This window comes from Phacochoerus africanus, chromosome 9, assembly GCF_016906955.1.
Source record: "Phacochoerus africanus isolate WHEZ1 chromosome 9, ROS_Pafr_v1, whole genome shotgun sequence".
Taxonomy (NCBI): Eukaryota; Metazoa; Chordata; class Mammalia; order Artiodactyla; family Suidae; genus Phacochoerus; species Phacochoerus africanus.
Window position 1 is genome coordinate 60,644,357 of NC_062552.1, and position 22,385 is coordinate 60,666,741.

The following is a 22,385-nucleotide window of genomic DNA, read 5'->3' on the forward strand; positions in this document are numbered from 1 at the left end:
GGTCTGTTTTTTTTTGTTTGTTTGTTTGTCTTTTTGCTATTTCTAGGGCCGCTCCTGCAGCATATGGAGGTTCCCAGGCTAGGGGTCTAATTGGAGCTGAAGCTGCTGGCCTACACCAGTGCCACAGCAACTCGGGATCTGAGTTGCGTCTGCAACCTACACCACGGCTCATGATAACGCCGGATCCTTAACCCACTGAGCGAGGCCAGGGATGGAACCTGCAACCTCATGGTTCCTAGTCAGATTTGTTGACCACTGAGCCACAACGGGAACTCCAAGGGTGGTCTGGTTTGAAAAGCACTTCCGTGGGGCTGATCCTGGGTGCCACTGGTGTTGCAGGTCGTGTCTGTGGGTGCTGTCAGCAGGTCCCCTGGGGCTATGGCCAGAACACTTGTGGGAATGGGGGTTCAGTGGCTGGGGCAGGATGGGGACCACTTAGCCAGAGGCCACACCTTCTTCACCTGGGAAGGCTGGGAAGGCTGTTGTAGGGGCAGAGCCAGGGGTCCGGTGAGCTCACTCACCGATGCTTCCAGGGCCCAAGCTGATCTGGTGGCCTCTTGATGAGTGGCTGCTTGGGCTTGGAACCTTCTCTGTAGGGCTGTTATTTTTTTTCTTGTCTTTTTAGGGCCACACTCATGCATATAGCATTTCCCTGGTTAAGAGTCAAATTGGAGCTTCAGCTACCGGCCTACACCACAGCCATAGCAATGCCAGATCCCGACCACATCTGCAGCCTACACCACAGCTTATGGCAACATGGGATCCTTAACCCACTGAGCGAGGCCAGGGATAGAACTCACCTTCTCATGAATACTAGTCGGGTTCATTACCAGTGAGCCACAACTGGAAAAAAACTGTGGGGTTTTTAACAGGAGGGAAATCTGGTCCCAGAGAAGGAGAACTGATTCTAGACCAAATGACCGGGGGTACCTGGAATGCTGTGAGGGGAAGGCCTGCCTCAGTGGCCCCATCCCTCTCCGTCCACAGAGAGCCAAGCCAGTCGTCCAGCCCTCTCAGCTCTCCTGGGAAGCCCTTTCCACCAAGCTGTGGTCAGTGAGGAGGCTGGAGCTGCCTTCTGCCTTCGTGGAGGCCAGCCCCTCCCGCAGGCCTTTGTCAAAGTAGGTGCCCAGAGCCTGCAGGTTGAAAGCAGACTGGGTGGGGGGCGATGAGGGACTCTGAGGGCTCAGGAAGCAGTTGTACTTCTTCAGGCCCTCTTGTGGGTCATGATGATGTGCAGTCACCAGCTCCAGGAAGCTGACCTTGTGGAGGGCCAGCAAGCGGGCCTTGGCCCGGGGCAGGACGGCTGCCCGCACCAGAGGCTGCAGAGATGAGAAGCACTGCAGGCAGCTGAAGGAGTGGATGTGCGGGCCCAGCTGGGGGCCCGGGGTCACCTCGAGGAGGCGGCACAGGTCACGCATGGTCACCACGGATGCCAGGGCACTGCGGTTCTCGTTCATGTTTCTCGCCAGGTAGGTCTCGGCCAGATTCTTGAGTTTGAAGCTGCTGGCCCCAGGCACGCACTCCCGGATGAGGGGCAGGATGGCCAGGAAGCCAGAGATGGCCTTCCGGAACTCCTGCAGCCTGTTCATGTCCTCCAGGGCCCGGAAGAGGCTGGGGAGGCCAGGCCCCCACAGCTTATAGCAGGCGAGGATGGGTTGGCGCATGTTGCCCAGGAAGTGCAGGAAGTGCTGCAGCCCCACCTCCAGGGAGACAGCCTTGGAACGGATGGTGAAGGCCTCGGGCTGGATGAGCATGCGGAACTGGCTTTCTTGGTTCACGGCCGCCAGCTGGCTAATTTTCTGGGCTGAGCAGGAGAAAAGGGCAGCGTGAGGCCCCAAGGGCACTGGGGGCACCACCTGAGAAACAGGGGGTCCTCCAGGGCTGCCAATTTCACCATCCAGAGACCCCACCTTGGGGCTCGCTAGTAGGAATCAAACATCAGCCATAAATGCAGCTCTGACCTAGGCTCTGATGGAGACGGAGGTCAGAAGGGGAGGTGGGCTGCCCTCACTCACCCCTGGCTCCCCAGCTGGGAGTCCAGCATCCCCCAGCCCTGCCACCTGCCCGACTTCGCCAAATCTTTTCATTCCGGGTCCCTTCTGTCTGTCTTCTGCCATCCTCCACCCACTTACATGGGAGACCCCTCAGTGTTTCTGCCTAGTCCTCTGCTCCCTTTCCCCTGGCTCCCACGCCCATCAGTCACTGAGCCGAGGCTCCCAGCCATCGGAGCCCCCGGCTCAGACAGCACACCTGCCCGGTCCCCTCTGCTGAATATGGCCCACAACATCCCAGTGAGGTCTGCAAACTGCTTCTTTGTCCTGTGGAAACACCTGCTGCTTCTGTCCGCCTGGGCGGACCCCACGTTGAGTCTAGACCACAGGACAGGGCCTGGCCTTCTGCAGGGCCAGGGCAAGTGCTGTGGGGGAGACGGAGAAGGGGTCATAGCTGTACCCATGACTCTGCTGGCCTCCCTGTGCAGCCCCCTGTGGAACGAAGGGGCCCTGGACTCAGAAACATGCAGCCACAGCCTACGGCCGTGCTCAGATTGCTGGTCTTACTGCAGCAACTCTAGTATTGCGCTTCTGTTCAGAGGTGTGTTCCCAAGGCTCCGTAAGAGAAGTGCCGGTGGGGGCAGGGAGCTCACAGAGGCTCTCACCTCCTGCCTTCAGGCACTGATCAGAGCAGACGTCCTTATTCAGGGGACCAAGTTCAAACACCTGGGAGGCTCAGGGGTGGCCCAGTGCTCTGCCCGCTCTCTGGCTGCAGCCATCAGCCAGCGCTCAGGGCTCTCCTGGGCTCGCAGATGGCCCTGCCTGCACTTAGCTTGGGGACTCAGGGACTAAGGTAGAAAGGGGTGGGGGGGCCACTGGAGAACCCACTTTCACTGTCAATCTTGAGGTCAAAGAAAACCAGGGGCCTGTCTTCTGCTCCGGAGTTGATGAGGCTCTCGTCCAGGACCCCGAGGGAGCTGGGGCCCTCCAGCTGGAGGTCACTGGCCTCGCTGCTGCTGTTGTCCTGCTCTTGGGAGGACTGCAACACAAAAAAACCAACAGGTCAGGGGGTCTGGGGCGGGGGGAGGGAGCACAGTGGCAATGCGAGCCTGTGCCCGTGAGCCGGTGTGGGTGCCTGTGCATGCATGAGTGTGTGCGTGGCTATGGGGGGCACCTGTCGGGGAGGGCCTGTTCCTGGGAAAGGGAGTGTGTGAATGGATGTGCATGTGTGCCTGTGAGGGTCGTGTCTGTTTGTGAACCCAGGTAGGTGGTGTTAGTGCGTGAGTAGGGTGAGATCATGTGGCTGAGTGGGTGAAAGCACGTGTAGGAATGAATGCAAGTGTCAGGTGTGTGTTCTGGGTGTGCACGAAGGGGTGTGGATGTGTGGCCCTGTGTTGACACAAGTGTGTGTGGATGTGTGATATGATACAGGAGTGTGCACGTGGGTGAGCAGGGCTGGGTGGGGAGGCTCAGGGAAGGGGCTGCTGCCCTGGTGGGCAGGTGTGTCTGCTCCTCGCTCCATCTCTCTGAGCCGACTCAGGAGACATACTATGAGCCTGAGATGGGAAAGGAGCCGCATCTCAACCTCTAGGTGTTTCTCTGGAAGGGGCCAGGGGCCTGGCTTTACCTGTCCCCCAACAAAGGGGACAGAGGACTGCTTGGCCTCTGGGACACCACCTCTAGGGGGACACACATAGCCTGACCATGAGAACAGTTGAGAGAAGGCTCAGAATCTAGGGGGCCCCCATCATTTGGCGTCCAGGAACCAGCTGCTTAGGGAAGCCTGAGGCCGGGGCACCTCCTGACTGGGCACCTGGCAAGTATGCTGTTTGAAAGGCCTTGGGGTCCGGGAAGGGCTCCGGCTCTGAGAGTCTGGGGGGAGGGCTCTAGAGGGAGGTGGAGCCTTTCATAATGCAGAGAGTGAATTGTCATCATTTGCTCACCTGCCAAAGCCAGTCGTTCCATCTTTGGTGGCCTGCTCAGAACCTCCTGTGAATGCCATCCTCCAGACACTAGGAGGAAGTGACAAGGCCAGGGCCACAGGGACACTGCTGAGACAGAATCCAGAGCAGGCCTCCGATCTTTCCCCCTTAGGGACTGCCCATGGTGGCTGATGGCCTCCCTGAACTTTGGTGTCTGGCTAATGTCCCTGGCCTGGGGCGGAATCAGCAGGCTCTCTTAGGCCCTCTCCAGGTAAAACTTCTGTTTTATCCAGAAATTTCAGCCAAGAGCAAAGTCTTTCCTAAGGACAATTAAAAAGTGCTGATTTCCCTGGGAGTGGCTGATTACTTTATTTGCATTTCATAGCCCTGCCCCAGGCTCGCCAACTTCCTCCTAGTCACTGATATAAACAGACATTCACCACGAGTCCCTTCAGACATAGTTTTGCTTAGAGCAGCCTGTGAGTTCTGGGACTATATACCCCCCCGAGGCCCTCATTTGACAAAACACGTCGTCAAATGCCTTGCACGTATCTGGACCCTCGATTGGCTGATTTAGCATGTCTTGGTCTGAGTGTCTGGCTGTCAGGGCTCCCTGACCTGCCTGTTAAGGAGCCTTCTCCAGGCATCTTCCTTAAAGTTGGCAGCTGTAGCTGGGAGACTCCAGTGCCATCTCCAACCTTCCAGTGCCTGTCCCGTTCACAAGGCAGGGTTGCTCTCACGCTTGGGCTGGTGGAAAGAGCTGGACTCCCCTCGCTATGTCCTCCCCTGGGCCTCAGCTGCAGAGCCGTCCCCTGGCCGAGTCCTCTCTGCCACCCACCGACACGGCACACTGGACTCTCCCTTCTTCTTTCTGCTCCAAACATTACTGCAGAAGCCCTTGCAGTGGCCCTCAGTGCTTCCGCCTGTCTTCCTTCGGGCAGTGTCTGTTTAGGTCACAGGGCCATGGTCTTCTCTTTGGATATTCTCTTCCAAGAGTCGAGCTCCCTGGAGGGCAGCACAACTGCATTTTGGGGCCAACTCCCCCATTTTTATACCAGGGTCATTTATGATGGCCATGAGAACCTCGTTTTTTTTGTTTGTTTGTTTTGTTTTGTTTTTCTTGGAGGCTGCCATGGTCCCAGGGTCATTTTGTCTTTCATAGTCACGGAAATAGCCTTTTTTGTCCTGAACTTACTGAAGGCCCCGATGGCTCCCTTATTAGGAGGGCACCCCTTTCTGCTGAGCTTGTCAAGGGGTTAGGGGGAAGGCTGGATCTTCTCGCCCTGACTCCTCTTCCTCCTGGATTCCTCTTGCTCTTGGGGACGTCCAGCAGGTGTGGCTACTCCATGGCGCTGGTCTCACTGGAATGCCTTCCACCAGACTCTAGTCAACTGTAAACAGAATCCCCTCTCTCTGCCTTGAATCCCAGCAACGCAGCTGGAAAGTACTGACACATATTCTAAAGACCCAGAGTTAACGGAATGAGCACCTAGAGGTTCTGGTGCAGGATGCCTTTCTGCTCCTGCTCACTAAGGGCTGCCTCCACTGTTCTGCCTCATTCCATAACCAGGATGATGGGGAGGGGCACAGAGAGGGATAATGGTAGGAACCAGAACCTAAGATAAGAGTCCAGGAAAGCCTGAGATTTGCTGGGAAGGGAAGGGAATGGCAGCAGAAGGCACAGGAGTGGAAGAGCCCATGTGAGAGGACTGGAAAGTGAAAAGTGGGGAAAGGCTTTGAAGGGCCAGGGAGTGGGAGATGATGAATGCTAGAGTGAAAGGGCCTCTGGAGGGTGTGAGTTAGGTGTTGGATCGCCTAGTCATCTTCGAAAGATTCGAGTAAGCCATGGATACTTGGTTAATGGGCTGTGTTTCTTTGACTGCAAAGTACTGACACATCTTCTAAAGACCCAGAGTTAATGGAATGAGCACCTAGAGGTTCTGGTGCAGGATGTCTTTCTGCTCCTGCCTCTACTGTTCTGCTTCATTCCATAATCAGGATGATGGGAAGGGGCATGAGCTCGGACTGAGCCATACGCGACCCAGGATTATTTTAGAATACACAGACAACTAGGACACACATGCAGTTGGGTTCACAAGCTATATTTCACTTCATCACTGTCAGCCTAGCAGATCAACTGCATCCCAACTCAACACAGCAGGTGTAAGGGCCGAACCAAGGGTGCTCATGGGAAGCAGCTGGGTGGACATCTCCACCTTCCAGAAGTCTAAGGGGTTCATCTGGAAAGATCCAGCGGCTCCTCTCCCCGCCTGGATCCTATTCCCACGTGTTCACGTCACATCTGTTCACGGCTGATACACACAAAAATGAGCAGCATTTCTGACACGCATGTGCAACTGAATCCCCTAACTTAGTGGTTCTCTACTTTGGTTGTGCATTAGCAGCTTAACAGAATCTTGATGTCTGGGTGCCTCCCAGACCAAGTCAGTTAGAATCTCTAGGTGGGACCCAGGAATTTGTCCTTGGTAAATCTCCCCGAGTGGTACCAGTGTGCAGCCAGGGTTGAGAATGCCTGTCCTAATTACCAACCATGTTTTAGCATCAACAAATCAGACGGGAGCCGAGCTCTTTAATATTCCCCATCCTCACCTGCGGTATCTACCTAGTATCCAACATGAGGCTAATCAAGAATCCTCAGCGCCGAGTGTAAGCAACAGCTGGGATCCATTTGGCAAGACACATGCCCTGCTGTATTTGGCAGACACAGAACCCCAGCTTTTGCAAAGTCTGAAGGTCCCAGAGAGAGCGGGCATGTTGTCTGTGACCTAGGCCATCCCATTAGCCAGCTTGTGGCTCCTATGACCCCTCTGCAGGCTGTTGCTGCCCACTAGGCGCCAGCAGGTGTGGTTCCCAGCTTCTCAGCAGAGCACAGGCTTCTTTTTCTGATACACACACTCACCAGCATCATGGCCCCTCCCCAGGTCAGCTGCTCCCCACAGGCCTCCCTTCCACTTCGGTCACCACTACCACTTCTTCCAGGGGTTGCCCCCTTGGCTGGGCCCCCTGCTGCTTCCACTAGGTCCTGCTGCTACCAGGCACTGAAGTGAGTCATCTGTCACAAGAGTGGGTAAGAACATCCATCTTTTTTCTGCTTTGTATCCCAACACAGGGCCCAGGGCAGAGGCATGGCTGACCCACCTCCTCACCCCAGGTCTCCAGCCTTGGACCTGGGTCTCACCCCTCCACCCTAAGGCCACAGCCCCAGTGCCTCTTCCAGCAGTGGGGAGGCCTCCTACAGAGCACCCCTCCTGCTCAAGCTGCCTCTCCCTGAGCCCTGACCAGCATGCCAGATCTGTGCCAGAGCCCCCACGGCTGGATTCCAGCCACTCACACAGCCACAGCCCAAAGGTCAGGGGGCTACATGCCCAGGTACACTTGGCAAATGCGGTATCTTGGCAAGTGTGGTATCTTAGCAAGCTGGGATTCTACAACCCTCACACACTGGCAGGCTAGACTGAAGGCCAATGAGAGGGGAGGGCATAGGAGCCTGGAGCACTCTGCCAACGTCACACCGTCCCCTCCCTCTAAGGGACTGTGGGAGAACCAGGGTTCTGGAAGGGGGCACAGAAGGTGGGTGAGAGATGCACCTAATTAGCGGTATCTAATTTGTTTTCTTAAAAAATTTTTTTTTCAGTAAGCATCCCACTCCTGTAATTGTTAATTTTAAAACCTGTGTCTGAAAACCATGTCCACTAAAGCAGGGAGTGTCTGGCTCTCTCTGGTCGCAAAGGTGAGCAGCTGCTTCTCATCATTTAATTCTTTGTGATCTGAAATGTGCTGCTCCTTCCTGAATTGGTCACCCTGAGACATCACCTAGTGGCCTTGCTGACCGCGGAGGACTAGACCCCCCCACCCTCCCCACCCCACCTGCCACACATACACCCAAATGTTGTCGGTTTCAGTGCCTCCCCCTAACACTCAGGAAGTTTGGGGAGAGCAGTGGCCTTCCCATCCTTCTCTCGCTCTTTCCTTCCTGGTCTTCTGTCTCCACCCAGTGTCAGTTTTGCTTTAATTTTATCAAGATTATGGGATGAAAGAAGTGCCCAGATTTCAGAGGAATTTAGAACATGGAAAGAAAGACAAGACTCAACAGGTGACTGGCTGGGAGAAATAACAAAAAAGGGGGAGGTGGGCCTGGGCCGCTCTGGGGCCTCAGCCTCTGTGACCCCGCAGATGGTGATTTGCTGAGAGGAGAGGAAGGGAGTCTGAGGATTCTGTGGGGTATCTGAGTGCAGATATTGGCAGGCCAGCGGCTCTACTGGCCTGGCGGGCAGGAGCCCGTAGTGGCTGTGGATGCAGCCGAGGCCAGGGTCAGCGTGCACAGACTAAAAAGAGAGCCTAGAACCTAAGCTGGAAAAACAACACTGAAAAGGACAGAGAGACCTGAAAGGGGAGTGAGGAGGAGCAGCCAAAGCTGCAGGGGAACCTCCTGAGCCCAAGGAAAGCAGAGTCTTTCGGGGGGATTTAGGACTAAAGGTGACTGGTGGACCTGGAGCATGGAGGTCACCCTGGTGCTGGTGGCAGGGCTCAGGCATGGTGGGGAGGGAGCGCCTGGGGTGGGTGGGGGGTGAAGGCTGAAGGGGAATGCAGGGAGGGGGATGGGGGTGGGGGCAAGATGGGCAAGGCTTTCTTCAGGTAGCTCTGGGAGTGTTTGAAGATGCAGATGAGGATGGGAGATGGATCGAGGCTCCCAGGGAGGTGGGAGGGCTGGGGCCCCGAAGAAGGGGAGTGAGTCCCAGAGTTGGGTGGCCCTCTCCACCATCCTACCAGGAGGGACGGAGGAAGGACGTGATGGGGTCAATCTGCCATCAGTGATGCAAGATGTGGGCTGCTCCCATGCCACCTGTCCCATCTGTTCTCCTAGGGCAGAAGGTTCAGTCACCTGCTGAAAGCTAGGGTGGGGATGAGGGAGCAGGGCTAGGGGAGTGGCGGCTCACAAGTAGCTGTGGGGGTGTGGGGCCAGGTGAGCGCTGAGGCTGGAGTGCCAGGGAGCCCTGGAGACAGTCCCTGCAGCTTTCACTTGCCTGGACTTCTCACCAACAGAAGTTGGCCTCCAGGTGGCAGAGCTGAGCAGGAACGCCACTCTGAATCCTTCCAGGGCTGTCTTTGGAGGGCAGCCTACCGGAGGCCAAGGTGGGCAGGGCTCCGGAGATCCTGGTGAAAGATTGGCTGAAACACTGGACTTTGCTGGCTGGTGGGCGGGAAGTTAAGGGCAGAGGGAGCCGGAAGGGAGAGCAGAGGCCTGAGAGACAACTGAGAGCTCAAGGACCAGGAGGCTGTGGTCAGAGTGTGAGTGGGCTGGTTTAGAGATTCCCAGTTCTCGGTAAGGGTGAGGTCCAGAGAGAGAAGGGGGATGTGGCTGCAGGGGAATGGGGTGGGGATCCCTGAAAGGTCGAGGTGAGGCCAGAGTGGGGGATGCTGAAGTCACCCAGGAAGAAGGGTGCACCTGGGTGGGGAGAGGAAACGTAGGAGGCAGGAGATGCCTGGGGGAGGCAAGAAGATGACCGAGATGAGCTGGGGGAAGTGGGGTTCACCTAGAGAGCTGGAACCACAAAGGCAGAGGGGATCTTGCCAGAAGGTGGGACGGAAACAGTCCAGGAGGCAGAGGGCCTGAACCCCACCTCCCACCTCTGATGCTCACAGAGTGTGGGGGAAAGAGGGACACAGTAGCCCCCCAGGTGAGCCAGGTTTCAGTGCGGGCAGGAGACAAAGGAAAAGCTAAGCCCAGCAGGGAATCTGATGGTCATGGAAGAAGGGTTTGCAAGGGTGATGGTTCAACAGGTATTTATTGAGTAGCCACACCTGCCAGGGCCTGGGAGCAGCAGAGTCCTTGCACTTGTGGGCTCACATCCCGGCAGAGGCCCCGAGGGAAGGCTTGGGGTGGGGGAATGGGGCAGTGGGAGGTGCAAAGGGGGAGAGAAGCTTTCTTGTTTGGGGAAAAGAGGCTGGAGGATGTAGAGAGCAATGGCCCCATCAGTCATGGCCCCCTGGCTGGGAAGGACTTGGTCTCTTTGCCCTGAGGTCCACGTAGCTCTTCATTCCCTGACAAGATGCAGTGCGCGCCTACTGTGTGCAGGGCCGGGCGGCGGGGTGGGTGCTGGCCACAAGGTTACAAGAGGAAGGTGCTCAGGGTTAGGGCTGTGGAGTAGGAGGGCACGTGGGGCTCTTAGAGGCTTGTCTGCGGGGTGCTCATGCTGGTGGGAGGTCTCTCTGGAGGATGGGGTGGTGGAAATGCATCTGGAGGGCCTTCCAGTGGGACCTGGACTTGGAGATTCTCCATGGGGGCCCTGCCAGAATCCCCAGGGGAGATTCTTGCCCCAAGAGTCAGGGGTGCTCCTCTGCCTCCCCCCAGGTCCCCCCTGGCAGAGGCATCAAGCTGGGGAGGCACAGAGGAGAGAGGAAGGGCAAAGAAGCTGTGGAGCCACTGGGCCACATGCGGGGAGCCCCGGAGGGAGCGGCCGCGGGATCGAGCTGCCCCTCGCACCCGGAAGGGTTGGCCGTTAACCCTTTGGAGGTGGGTGGGACACTCCTGGGGATTGGCAGGATGGCTGGGAGGCGTGGTGGTGGCAGGGGTGGTGGCTTGGACCATGGCAGGAGGACAAGTCCACGTGATGCCACGACACACTTTGAGGGGCAGACGCAGGATGTGGCGAAGGCGTGGGATTCTCAGTGCTCCGCGTGACAGGAGGCGGACACCCGGGGGGCCGGCAGCTTGTTCCTGGAGACTGGCGGGCTGGCTGGGACACTCAGCGTTGGGGTTGGCGGCTTGCTCCGGATGGTCGGGAGGCCAAGCTTGGAGGCGGCATGTACCACGGGGCGGACGGAAGGCCTGGCAGGGGCGGGACGCATGGCGAGCTCTTGGCGAGGGGTGGGTTGGCGAGGAGGAAGGTGCGTTGATCTCCATGGGCTCCGCACACTTTCCAACACAGAACCTCAGACTGAGGGTTGGGAGGGACCTCGGGGACCCCCCAGTCCAACCTTCCACTCTACTCCAATCCCTTGTTCCCCTGGACAGGTGATAGCCCAGTCTCCACTAACAACCTCGAGGGTCACAACCCATAGGGCCACGTGTTCCACTGTGGGATAGCTTTAAAGAAGTTCTTCTCACATGGAGTCACGGCTTGCTTGTTTGGGCCCTGCACGGTGCGCGCCCTCACAGCCCTGCACTGGCTGCCACTGGCCGTGGCCAGACAGGGACTTAGTTCTTGTCCACCCTCCTCACTGAGGACTTAAGAGGCCAGAAAATGCATAAGGAAGCTCCGGACAAGGGCACTGGCTAGCCCTGAAAAAAGACAGGGCTCTGGAAGGAAGCCCTCTCTCAGCTCTTTGGAAGAGTGCATGTGATTACTGAAGGCTCCTGCCCTGGCTCGGGGATCCAGACCCACAGCTGGCTCTTGGAGACTAGCCTCTGGACAGCTCAGGACTCACTGCCTCGCTGGCAAATTCCCCAGGCGCAAGGCGAGTCTGAGAGTCACCTGCTGTGGCTGTGCCCCCTGGGACCTGGAATGAGGGGAGGCAGGAGTCCTGGGCCAACCTTCTGAGCCACTCACCGAGTTTTCAGCATCTGAGTCTTCTGAGCTGCTGATCACCACGACGCGCTCCTCTGAAACGGGGCGGGGGAGACAACGTTAGGTCCTGCCAGGGACGCTCGTGGATGGGGCCCCGGGTGTTGTCCCGTGGGAATCCTTGCTGGCCAGCGGGCTGGGTTGGTGACGCGTGCCCTGCAAGGGGGGGATGTGAACATTCACCACGGGTGCCAGTGTGGATCTGCTTGTGCAGAGGGCTTATTCAAAGCCGCTTACCAGCATGCCTGCTGTGTCCTGTCTGTGAACACTTAATTCAGCTGTTGGCCCTGGATTCAGAATTTATGACCTGCAGAGGGGCTGTGACAAGCACCCCCTCGTTTGGAACCTTTTGCCAACCTGGAGCAGGACACTGATTTGTTCCAATTCTCAGCCCCCTGAGCTGAGATGTTTGAAATAAAAGAGACTTTATCTAGGTGACTCAAAACCCTCTGACTACCAATAGCACCTGTGAGCAAGGATTATCAGTCGGGGCAGAGTGTGTGACCAGGGACAGGGCTCAGTGTGGGACCCAGAGTGAAAACAAAGCAGGATGCTGGGTCAAACAGATCCAGCAAGAACTGTCTTGAACATTCCAGAATTCCATTTGTTGACCTCAACTCATGTGAAAAGACTCCCCATCTAGCAGTGGTTATAGTCTCTTGGACAAACAAGAGACTTTGGCAGGTGGCCTCTGCAGAAAAATTGGGAAACTGAAGGGTGTGGCCTTTACCCAAGTCCTCTCTGCGTAGGTGCTAGGCGCCCGCCAACACACGTTTCTGGGAGAGACCCCATTCTGTGCAGAGGCGCGATGCTGGGTTCTGTACAAGGGGGCTGGGGGAAGGAGCCGGGGCCTTGAGCCCCTCATGCCCCCGCAGCACTGGCATCCCAGCAAAGCACAGGGTACACTGTCCACTCTCACCCCACAAACCCTGGGCTTTCCCGTCACCTTTTGGTGGCAGCTGAGGGCAGGACACGCAGGGAATGTTGTTAGCTTTGGGCTCCCTGGGTGGGGTCAGGGTGCAGAAGAGGGAATCCCACCCGGACCCCGAAGGACAGCGTGCAGGCCTCAGCCTCTGCTGCCACCCACCTCCCTACCTGCCTCCCCGGGGTTGTTGCCGGTCACGTGGTTGCTGTCAGGCCAGAAGAGGTCATTTCCTATGGTGGGGCTCTTGGGGCTGAGGGGCCCGTCCAGGTGGGGTGGCGAGACTGCCTTAGAGGTGCTGGGCCTGGGCTGCTCGGGGGAGTTCCGAGCCCTCTCCTCCTCCACTTCTGACTCCATCTTGATGACCTTCCTTGGGGCCTCAGTTTGGCAGGACTTCCTCTTCTGTGGTGTGGCTGTGCTGGAGCTCTCCTGTGCAGAGGGGAGCCACAGGCAGGGTCAGGAGCCACTGGGGCAGTGGGCAGAGACCCAGACCTGGGTGGCAGGGACCTGTGCCCTTTGCTCCTGCTGGTCCCCCTACTTTCTGCCATGGAGATCGTGCCTCTCTCTATACCGTATGCCCTCCCAGGTCACCATGAGCACTGGCTCCACTGGTGACCACTGACCACGGCTGGCCTCTGACTACCTCCTGGGAGTGGCTCATGCTTGGAGGGGAGCCTCCTGACAGGGCAACCCAGAGTGAGGAGAGCCTGGATCCTCACTCCACTCCACCTCCTACAGCCTGCTGGGATCTGGGCCCTCGGGGATCGGGGGCGGCGGGGGAGGCTGGGAGAACCTTACCTCTCTGCACGAGGGGTCTTTGATGGAGTAGGCATACACTGGCACAGGGTGTGCCCCCGGCACCGGCTGGACTACAGCCAATTCCGGAGTCTGCCCTTGGGCCCTCTGCACCTCCTCTGGCTGCAAAGTCGGGAGACAGGGTGGTTAGAAATGACCAGGCAGCAGGACCAGGGCTGGGTGCAGGCTGCCCGGTCCAGAGCCCAGAGCCCACTGGGGACCCCACAGCCTCTGTGACTTCACCCCCTTGTGACCCTGAGGAGCTGGCAGCCAGGGGCCACTTCAGTGCCTGTGCATCCTTGCCAGGGCTGGAGGAGGACCTCAGGGATCACACTGCCCAGCAATCCCTCAAGCTTGCGTGACAACCAGGCCCAGGCTGGACAGCTCCGGGGACAGAGTGCTCACTACTAATGGGAGCACCTCCTCTACAGCTGCAGTTATAACAGGGAGGAAAAATCCTTCCACAAAGCCTCCTGGGACACCGGCCTCCCTGTGACCTTCACTCTGCCCTGGGCCTTACTCCACCTGGGTTAAAATAGCAACTACACAATTACACACCTCGGACGAACCACTTCAAACTTCTCGGGCCCCAGTCCCCCTCTGTACAATGGGAATAATAATATCCACCTCCCAGAGCAATGTGGATGCAATGTGACTACAAGGAAAATGTGTAGAAGAGCACCTGGCACTTAGTAAGCAGCTGAGGAGGAAGAGGAGGCCACTATTTTTATTACACTTCTGGGCTGGGCACAGTGCCAAGGGCTTCATGAACCTCTCCCCGAAATGAAACAAGGGGCAGTTCCTCAAAAAGCGAAACAAAGACTTCCCATATGATCCAACCACTCTCTTTCCAGGTATCTACCCGAAGGAGCTGAACACAGATGCTCAAGCAGAAACCTGCACAGGGATGTTTATGGCAGCACTAGTCACAGCAGCCAAACGGTGGAAACAACCCACGTATCTATCAGCCGATGAATGGATAAACAAAACGTAGGACAGCCATCCAGAAGAATGTTATTCAGCCATAACAAGGAATGACGTTCTAACACACACAACATGATGAACCTGGAAAACACATTTTACTAAATGCAAGGCAGCCATCCACGAGAGAACTGCGTGAGTCCATTTCTAGGAAACATGAGGCGCTGCATGGAGACGGGCAGGCGGGTGGGGGCCGGAGGGTGGGGGATGGGGACATGAGGAGCGACAGACTCATGCGTGTGGGGTTTCCTTTTTGGGGTCATGAAAATATTCCGGAGCTAGAGAAGGGGGATGGTTATACCAGACTGAGCGTATGAAGTGTCACTGAACTGTACACACTTTAATTAAAATGGTGACTTTTATGCGAATTTCACCACAACCAAAAGAAACCGTAGTTTTTTTAACGAAGCGATTGGTACCATTTATAATTACTATTATTATGCTATAATTATAATTTACAGAGAAGGAAACTGAGGAAGAATGAAGGTATACTTCTCAAGGTCACATACCTATTAAGAGCCTGGACCAGTGGGGTTTTTGTTGTTGTTGGTCTTGGTGTTTTCTTTTTAGGGTCACACCTGCGGCACAGGGCTGAATTGGAGCTGGATCCTTAGCCCACTAAGCAAGGCTGGGATAGAACCCGAGTCCTCATGGATTCAAGGTGGGTTCCTTACTGCTGAGCCACAATGAGAACTCCTTGAATCCAGTGTTTTGGAAATGGACGTTCCCTCCCTGCACCCTCACGTACTCCCTTTTCTTTGGTCACTGTCTTGTCCATCCCTTGGCACCACTGCTTTCCATCTGGGAAGCTGCAGAGTAAGCTGGCCCTTCTGCTGAAGCCCAGTGGGAGACTCGGGAAGCAACCCCCTGAAAGGAGAGGCCCAGCCTCAGGGGGTCCTGCCTCCAATCCCAACCCCCTGGCGCCTCACATCCCCGGTGTGCTCAGTGGATGATCACACATCAGGAGCCTGCAGTGCATCCACATCCCCCCAGAAAAGGAACGGGATTCTGACACAGCCGGAGGGGGCCCTTCGTCGAACAGAGCTGCATCGGAAAAGCCAGGCAGCGGGTGGTGAGAGGATGAGGCCAGAAGTGTGCTTTCCTCATGGGGACAAGCTCTGTCCCTCTGAGCCACCGGCAGGCTCACCCTCACGGGAGGGGGGGAGGGGCAGCAGGGATTACCTGGCCAAGCCGTGGCTGGGGAAGGCAGGCAAAGCCCAGCACCACAGGCCAGGTGCCAGGACCGGAACCCCGAGGTGGGTTTTTCTCGGTACTGAGCCCTTTCCTGTGAAATGTGGGCTCCAGATGGACTGATTTCCTTCTCTCCTCCCCCTTGCTGGCTCTCTTTTTCTCAGCATCTTTACCAAAAGCGGGGAGAGCTGTCTCTGGATCAGAGCGTGGACCCACCTGTGGGAAGTGGGAAGAGGGGATCATCTCCCAGGTCACTTTCTCCCAGGCCCATCGAAAAAGGGCACCATCTCCACGGCACTCTCTGCACCAGGGTTTTGCCAACTACAGCTGCGACCCATGAATGGATCATGAAAGCAACGTGATGACTGGCACTTTTTTGGATTACAGACAAAAGCACCGAATAGAAAATATTAGCATATGTCCTATCTTTATTATAAGTGTTCATTTATTTTGTCAAACATCTGTTTTAGGAGTTCCCTGGTGGCCTAGCAGTTTAAGCATCCGGTGTGGTCACTGCTATGGCATGGGTTGTATCCCAGGCCCAGGAACGTCCACATGTGGCTCGCCTGGCCAAGAAAAAAACAAAAAATCTTCTGTTTTAGCTACAGGTATTGCATGTGTACATGCTGTAGGTCAGATGTAAAATATATTTTTTTACAGTGGGTGGGGGTCAAAAAAGTTTAAACTACCTCGCACTCAATAAGATGGCTATTAATGGAGTTCCTATTGGGGCTCAGCAGGTTAAGAACCCAACATAGTGTCCATGAGGATGTGGGCTTGATCCCTGGACTCAGTCAGTGGGTTAAGGATCAGGCGTTTCGGTGAGCTGTGGTGTAGGTTGCAGATGCAGCTTGGATCTCGGCATTGCTGTGGCTCTGGCGCAGGCCGGTGGCTACAGCTCCTATTCAATCCCTAGCTTGGGAACCTCCATATGCCGCAGGAGCGGCCCTCGAAAGACAAAAAAAAAAAGAGAGAGAGAGAGAGAGAGAGATGTGGCTTGGATCCAGCGTGGCTGTGGCGTAGGCCAGCAGCTACAGCGCCGATTCAGCTCCTAGCCTGGGAAGTTCTACATGCCACAGGTGTGGCTCTAAAAAGAAAAAGGGAAAACAAACAAACAAGTGTGAATGAGGATATGATGAATCTGGAAGCACTGTGCACTGTCAGTGGGAAGGTAGATGATGATGGATGGAGACACTGTGGAAACTTATACGGTGGTTCCTCCAAAATTAAAAACATAATTACCAAAGGAGCCAACATTGTCCACCTCTAGGCAAAATTTATGTTATACATATTTGATCATCATTTGAAATTAAGGGGGAAAAAAAACTGCAAAGGTCCTGGTGTAACCTGAACCTCTTTCTGTGTGGGCTCTGAACTCCTAGAAAGGCAGGGCTGGGCTCCTCTCCACCTCTGTCCCATCCTCCCTGACACCCCCCCCTTCCCATGTTAATGAAGCAGGGGACACACAGGAGGGCTGGGGACAGGAAAAAAAAAATCATGATGACTGATTTATAGTTGTTTTACAGCTTTGAAGTAATTTATTCTTTTTCCATTGAAGTATCTCGATGTCATTACAGAGCGAGCCTATGAGAAATAGAGGAGGGAAAATGCCCAAGCTGCTCTCCCACCCAAGCGCGCCTAGTTAAGCCTGTTGGTGTGTTTAGCATCCTCTCCACCTAGGCATGTGGTAGCGATGAAGGTAAACTAGCAGTTTCAAGAGGGATGCGTGTTGGTGCTGGAAGCCCAGCTTCTGCCTCCTAAGCAGGAATGCGGGTCCAGGAGTTGCTTTTCTCCAGGCATAGTTCCCTCGAGAAGACACACCTGTCCTCTGCACTAACAGTATGTGACCCCCACCCACCCACCCACCAGACTATTACCTACGTGAAAGCAAGAAACTGCACAAACAGCATTCTTCTAATGCCCCAAGTTCAAACTGCTTAGTGGCTGGCAGTGAGAGATCGCAAGACAAAGACCCAGCAAAATGCCCAGCAAAATGACCTTACTCACAGGAGACAGCATGGGCTCTCTTGCTGATCATTAGCCAGCGACTGGCACCTGGAAGATAGCCGTGATCTGTGGACCCAGGGCCCTTTCCATGTGGTATCATTCACATGATTTCTTTGGGAATATTATTCATTCTACTGTGTTTATAATACCAAAACCATCTAAATATCATCAACAAGGAACTGGCTAAATAAAGCAGACTACAACCATTTAGTGGACCATTATGCAGATGCAAAAAGGCATCAGGAAGCTCCCTGCCTACTGATAAGGTTTGAATTCCCAAATATGTATATATGGTACTGTGCTACCTTTGTGGGGGATAAAAAGGAAAGCAAATATCCAGAGTCATACATGTTTGTCATTAAAGAAATTTTGGTAGCATACGTAACAAATTAATAAGTCTAGGCAAATGGGAATAAAAACTAGATAAATAGGGGACACAAAGTGGGAGACATGATCACTTTTTTAAATTCTATGTGATTATATTGCCTATTCAAAAATAATGTCCATTTTAAACTTTTGTATATGTGTTAAATGGGAATGCTCAAGGCAGTTAGGAACTGGCTTCAAGTCCTGTCCCTAGCTTGCTGTGTGGCCTTGGGTTGTCATACACACTCTCTGTGCCTTAGCTTCATCTTCTATGCAAGAGGAGGTGAGACTCCATGCTCTCTCCACACTAACTCTCAGATCCTAAGTTCTGCCTCCTCCAGAAAGCCTCTCCTGATTGCCCCATCCTACAGCAATCTGTCTCTCCTATAAGCCATGCCATGACCAAGCCAGAAAGGATGACTGCCACCGCCACAAGACCTGCTTTCCATGGAGGACCAGTCAGTCTGGGGCCCCAATCCTTGACAAGCATGCACACCTGAACAACCAGCATGGGGAGCAAACCCAAGGCCAGGTCTAGGAAGGAACTGAAGCAGCTCATCCTGGCAGAGAGGAGCCATGCAGGCAAGCACCCAGCATGGCAAGTTAAAGGGATGCCATGGCATTTCCACCTAGCAAAGCACCAGTCTAAGTCAGAGCAGTCCAGAGATGGGAGTAGCTGTCTCAAGAATGAGTGAGCTTCCTGTCCCCTGGAGGTCTGTGCATGAAAACTGGCCAGTCACAGGTCAGGGGTGCTGCAGAGGGAATGCCAACATTAGAGGAAGTGTGGGCTCCTGCAAACCCTGAAAACTGTGGTTCTTGAAACTATGCTGGCCCTAAAATCACACTGATGGAACCCAGGCTGTTGCGATCATTGTCTGACTCCCGGTTCCGTTCTCCGTTCCTCTCCAAGAATCATGTATGGGGGGAGGAGGAAGGGAAGGTCCACATAGCTGGGGCGGGGCACATGGAGGGGAGGGGAGGGTCACCTGCTTCATCTATCAGGGCTGCCTACCTGAGGCTGCTCCTGCTGTCCATCCCTGGGTCTAACCCCTCCTGAACTCATTGAGAGCTACTTTGGCATTTGAGAGCCCAGAGCCAGCCAGCTAGCCAGCCCTTCTTATGCCCTCCCACTGAAGGCTCCATTTCAGGCTCTTGCTATTCCCCTCTCAGGGGCTCTCCTTCCACTATCGCCTACAAGCACAGGGACAGTGAGACTCAGTTTCTTTCCTGACACAGGGGAACTCCCAACCCACCTGACTTGCTGTTTGTACCACCCCGCCCTCAGACCTCAAGCCCATCTCACCAGATCAACATCAGAAGTGTCTCTGGGCATGCTGGTGGCCTCCGGGCTGGCTGTCCTGGATACAGCTGCATCTGGAGAACACAGAGAAGGTCACAGGCAGGACAGGGACATCCCTGGTAAGAGGCATTCTGGCTTGGGACAGTGACAAAGGAAACATCCCTGTTACTTTTCCTGGAGACCCATTCTCCAGGGCCTCTGGCAATACTGGGGCAGTTCCATGGAGGGGCTTTAGCTGCAAAGAAAGCTCCCTGACTGTGAAAGATATGAACTCAGCCAGAGGGAAGAGAGGGGTAGCATTAGAGAGCTCTTGCCTTTGGCTCCAAACCCCAAGCACAGCTCTCTCCAACTCAGGGCTTCCACCACGGCAAAGCGGAGACAGTCCTAAACAGCATTACGGCTCACTGACCTCTCTGCATAGTGAGAGAGCCATGATACTCTTCTGACCTGCAGACTCTTTTTAGTAAATCGAAATCTCTCATGCTTCAGAATAAAATAACCCCTTTCTCTGCCACTGCCTGGTTACAAGAGCCAAGGCACGGTAAACTCTATGGGGATCATGTCCTACACATGGGCTAAGAGTCACCACCTAGGTGGAAAAGGGGCAAGTCCATACCCACCCTAGTATCACACTCTTATGAGCCCACGTCCATCAGCTCAGCTCCAAGGGCAGAAGTGAGCAAGCCTTCCATCAGTAGCACCTGCTCAAGAATCTTCAGATTCTGTAGCCTCCCTCCCCTTTCCTGGTAAGGGCATCCTCGCACCAGCTGTCCAGAGCTCAGATTCCAGCCTAGAGATTTTTGTCAAAGTGCCACTAAAGCCCCCCCTCCGCCCTCACCGGAGGCCCCTTTGAGCACCACTTCGTGTCTCTTGAAAGCCCCCTCCCTGCCCCACTAATGTCTCCAGCCCTTATCAAGCTGCTACAACTGGATTTGGACTGCAGAGCCAAGCCCTGTCTCATGCACCAGCTATGTGACATGCCCCAACCTTGTCTCCCAGTTGGACTGGACAACTCCAGGTCAGAAACTGGTCTGCTGTCTCCCCATTCCCCAAGTACCCAAAACCAGGCAGGGCCCACAAAGGTTGGCAGCTGGTCCAGGGCAGGACATCCTAGGAGCAAAAGATCTCCTCCACTGAGCCCTTGCATGGTTTTGGGTAAGTACCCCCCCCCCAGGGTTTTTTTCAAATCCTCCACCCTAACCTCATGTTCCAGTTGACTTCTCTGTTGTCAGACACAGATGGCTTAAGAGAACCTCCTGGAGTAGTTGGTCCCTCTGGGGCTAAAATAATACTACAATTTTGTAGTGTCTTAACTTTCCCAAGGGTCACGAGATAGCAGCTCATCTGTAGAGTCTTGTGAATCAGTCAAACATGACCCCCTGCTGGGTGGGTGGCTGCAGCCTCCTATCAGTACCTCCTCTCCCCCAGTTTTATCGTCTCCCCAGAACCTATGACGATGATCAATCCCAAGAGACTTAACAAAACCCCCCCAGTTTCCTTTTCTGTCACACAGAACTGATCTTTTTCCACTACTCCTCCTTTCCCAGGAGGCAGCTGCAAGGCACAAGCCCTTAAAAGGTAAACAGGCTAGGCATGAGGGTGGCTTACCTGTGCCCTGGGTGATGCAAGAGACGAGGTCCTGCAGGCGCACCTTGAATTCGTCGAAGCTGTCGGTGCGCACGGCGGCTTTCAGCTTCTGGGGCTCCTCCTGGCTCAGGCTGTGGAGCGCCTGGCGCAGGAAGCTGTGCATGTCCAGCACCTCCTGGTCCGAGGCATAGCGCTTCATCCTCTGCACAAGGGCGCTGCCCACGCGGATGCGCTGCAGCACAGCGTCCAGGCGGCTCAGCTGGCTTGCTATCTCTTCGTAGTCGCGCTGATACCGCGCTTTCACCCCTTCCAGCAGCTCCTGCTCCTGAGCCAGCACGTGCGCTACTACCTGGCGCACACGCGCGTGGATCAGCTCCTCGGTGTCGGTGCGCACGCGGCCCAGCTGGCTGACAGCCGAGCGCATCTGCGCTTGCGCCGCACCAAAAGCGTGATCTTGCTGCTGCAGCGCCTGCGTCATGGTGTCCAGCTCCTCCTGCCGCTGCTGGATCTCCATGCCAATGTCACACTTAAGCTCGCTGTGGCTGGTATCCAGGAGTGCGCAGGAACAGCACAGCGGCTTGGAACAGCCTCGGCAGTAGATGCTGTGGACACAGAACGCTGGTCTGATTTAGGGCTCTCCGGCCTTTTTTTTTCCCCTTTAAATTTCCATTATTAAATTCCTCTTCAAAAATTACAAAACCTTGAATCACGGTATGTTTCCACGTTCATGCTTTTCCCAATGGAGTGTTTGTGGTTATGGTGATAGTATCCAAACTACCAATAAAATATTAGGCCATAAAAAGGTTACCAGAGTAACAAGAGCTAGCCTCCATTGGTGAAACAATGCAAAGATATACAAAAAGAAAGTTAACCATCTCTTCCCAATTCTTCTGAGTTTCCTTTCTCCATCTCTGAGGCAACCAGGTGAGCACCCTGGATGCATCCTGCACATTTCTCTATTCAAACCACTTTATGCAAATTCCAGACTATGCTGCTACTAGCAGGATTTTAAGGGTTTCATCCCCATTTAATCTTTGCTAGAGTTTCCAAGGGAGAATTATTGTTATCCTCATTTCACAGATGAAGAAGCCAAGGCATTCAGAGGTTAAATAACTGATTGGCTCAAATATCTACAACAATTTTGGGCAGGTTGATGTTCTTAAAAAAAGTAAGATTGTGCTAAACCATTACTTTGTAACTTCCTCCTCTAACTTTTCTTCAGGGCACTCCTCTAGGTCTACAAGTATGGTTCTATTGTATTCTCTTTAATAGTTCCATTAGGGGGAGTTCCCATCCCGGCTCAGCAGAAAGGTATCTGACTAGTATCCATGAGGACGCAGGTTCGATCCCTGGCCTCGCTCAATGAGTTAAGGATCCAGTGTTGCTGTGAGCTGTGGTGTAGGTCACAGACGTGGCTTGGAGGATCTGGCATTGCTGTGGCTGTGGTGTAGGCTGGAGGTTACAGCTCTGATTCGACCCCTAGCCTGGGAATCTCCATAGGCCACAGGTGTGGCCCTAAAAAAAGGCCAAAGAAAAAAAATTGTTCCATTACATTCCAGATAGAGTACACTGATTCGGTCATCCTGTTAATGCATAGTCCAGTGATTTCCTGTTTATGCATTTTCTCCCAATATGGACCAATGCTTTATGTAGCCTAATACATGGATCCTTTTGTTTCTATGAAATAGATTACAAAATAATAGGATTGCTAGATCAAAGAGTGTGAATATTTTTATG

The 22,385-nt window shown here is 54.6% G+C and overlaps 1 protein-coding gene and 2 long non-coding RNA genes across 19 annotated transcripts in view; 2 read left to right on the plus strand and 1 right to left on the minus strand.

Moving 5' to 3' along the window:
- Positions 1 to 30: 30 nt before the first annotated feature.
- PML (PML nuclear body scaffold) overlaps positions 31 to 22,385 on the minus strand; it is a 41,187-nt gene continuing 18,832 nt past the window's right edge. The window contains exons 3-9 of one of the 16 annotated variants that reach the window (XM_047796651.1): positions 20,670 to 21,250; positions 19,065 to 19,135; positions 13,220 to 13,339; positions 12,595 to 12,850; positions 11,485 to 11,537; positions 2,880 to 3,030; positions 31 to 1,804 (exon numbers count right to left, since the gene is read on the minus strand). In XM_047796651.1, coding sequence (XP_047652607.1) covers positions 1,014 to 1,804; positions 2,880 to 3,030; positions 11,485 to 11,537; positions 12,595 to 12,850; positions 13,220 to 13,339; positions 19,065 to 19,135; positions 20,670 to 21,250 — 2,023 coding nt within the window. In that variant the 3' untranslated portion in view covers positions 31 to 1,013. Of the gene's footprint in view, positions 1,805 to 2,879; positions 3,031 to 3,934; positions 4,004 to 5,999; positions 10,851 to 11,484; positions 11,656 to 12,586; positions 12,851 to 13,219; positions 13,340 to 14,824; positions 15,605 to 17,251; positions 18,514 to 19,064; positions 19,136 to 20,669; positions 21,251 to 22,385 lie in introns of those variants that run through there. The other 15 variants (XM_047796661.1, XM_047796652.1, XM_047796659.1 and 12 more) reach the window with 15 other exon arrangements.
- Positions 9,156 to 14,797, plus strand: LOC125136051 (uncharacterized). Of its 2 annotated transcripts, none has more exons than XR_007137099.1 (3): positions 9,156 to 9,257; positions 14,071 to 14,332; positions 14,768 to 14,797. It is a non-coding gene; the product is annotated as an uncharacterized LOC125136051 (long non-coding RNA). The 2 variants fall into 2 exon arrangements; XR_007137100.1 differs by having other exon boundaries at positions 14,659 to 14,776.
- On the plus strand, positions 14,827 to 15,819 carry LOC125136052 (uncharacterized). Its single transcript, XR_007137101.1, has 2 exons — positions 14,827 to 14,858; positions 15,553 to 15,819. It is a non-coding gene; the product is annotated as an uncharacterized LOC125136052 (long non-coding RNA).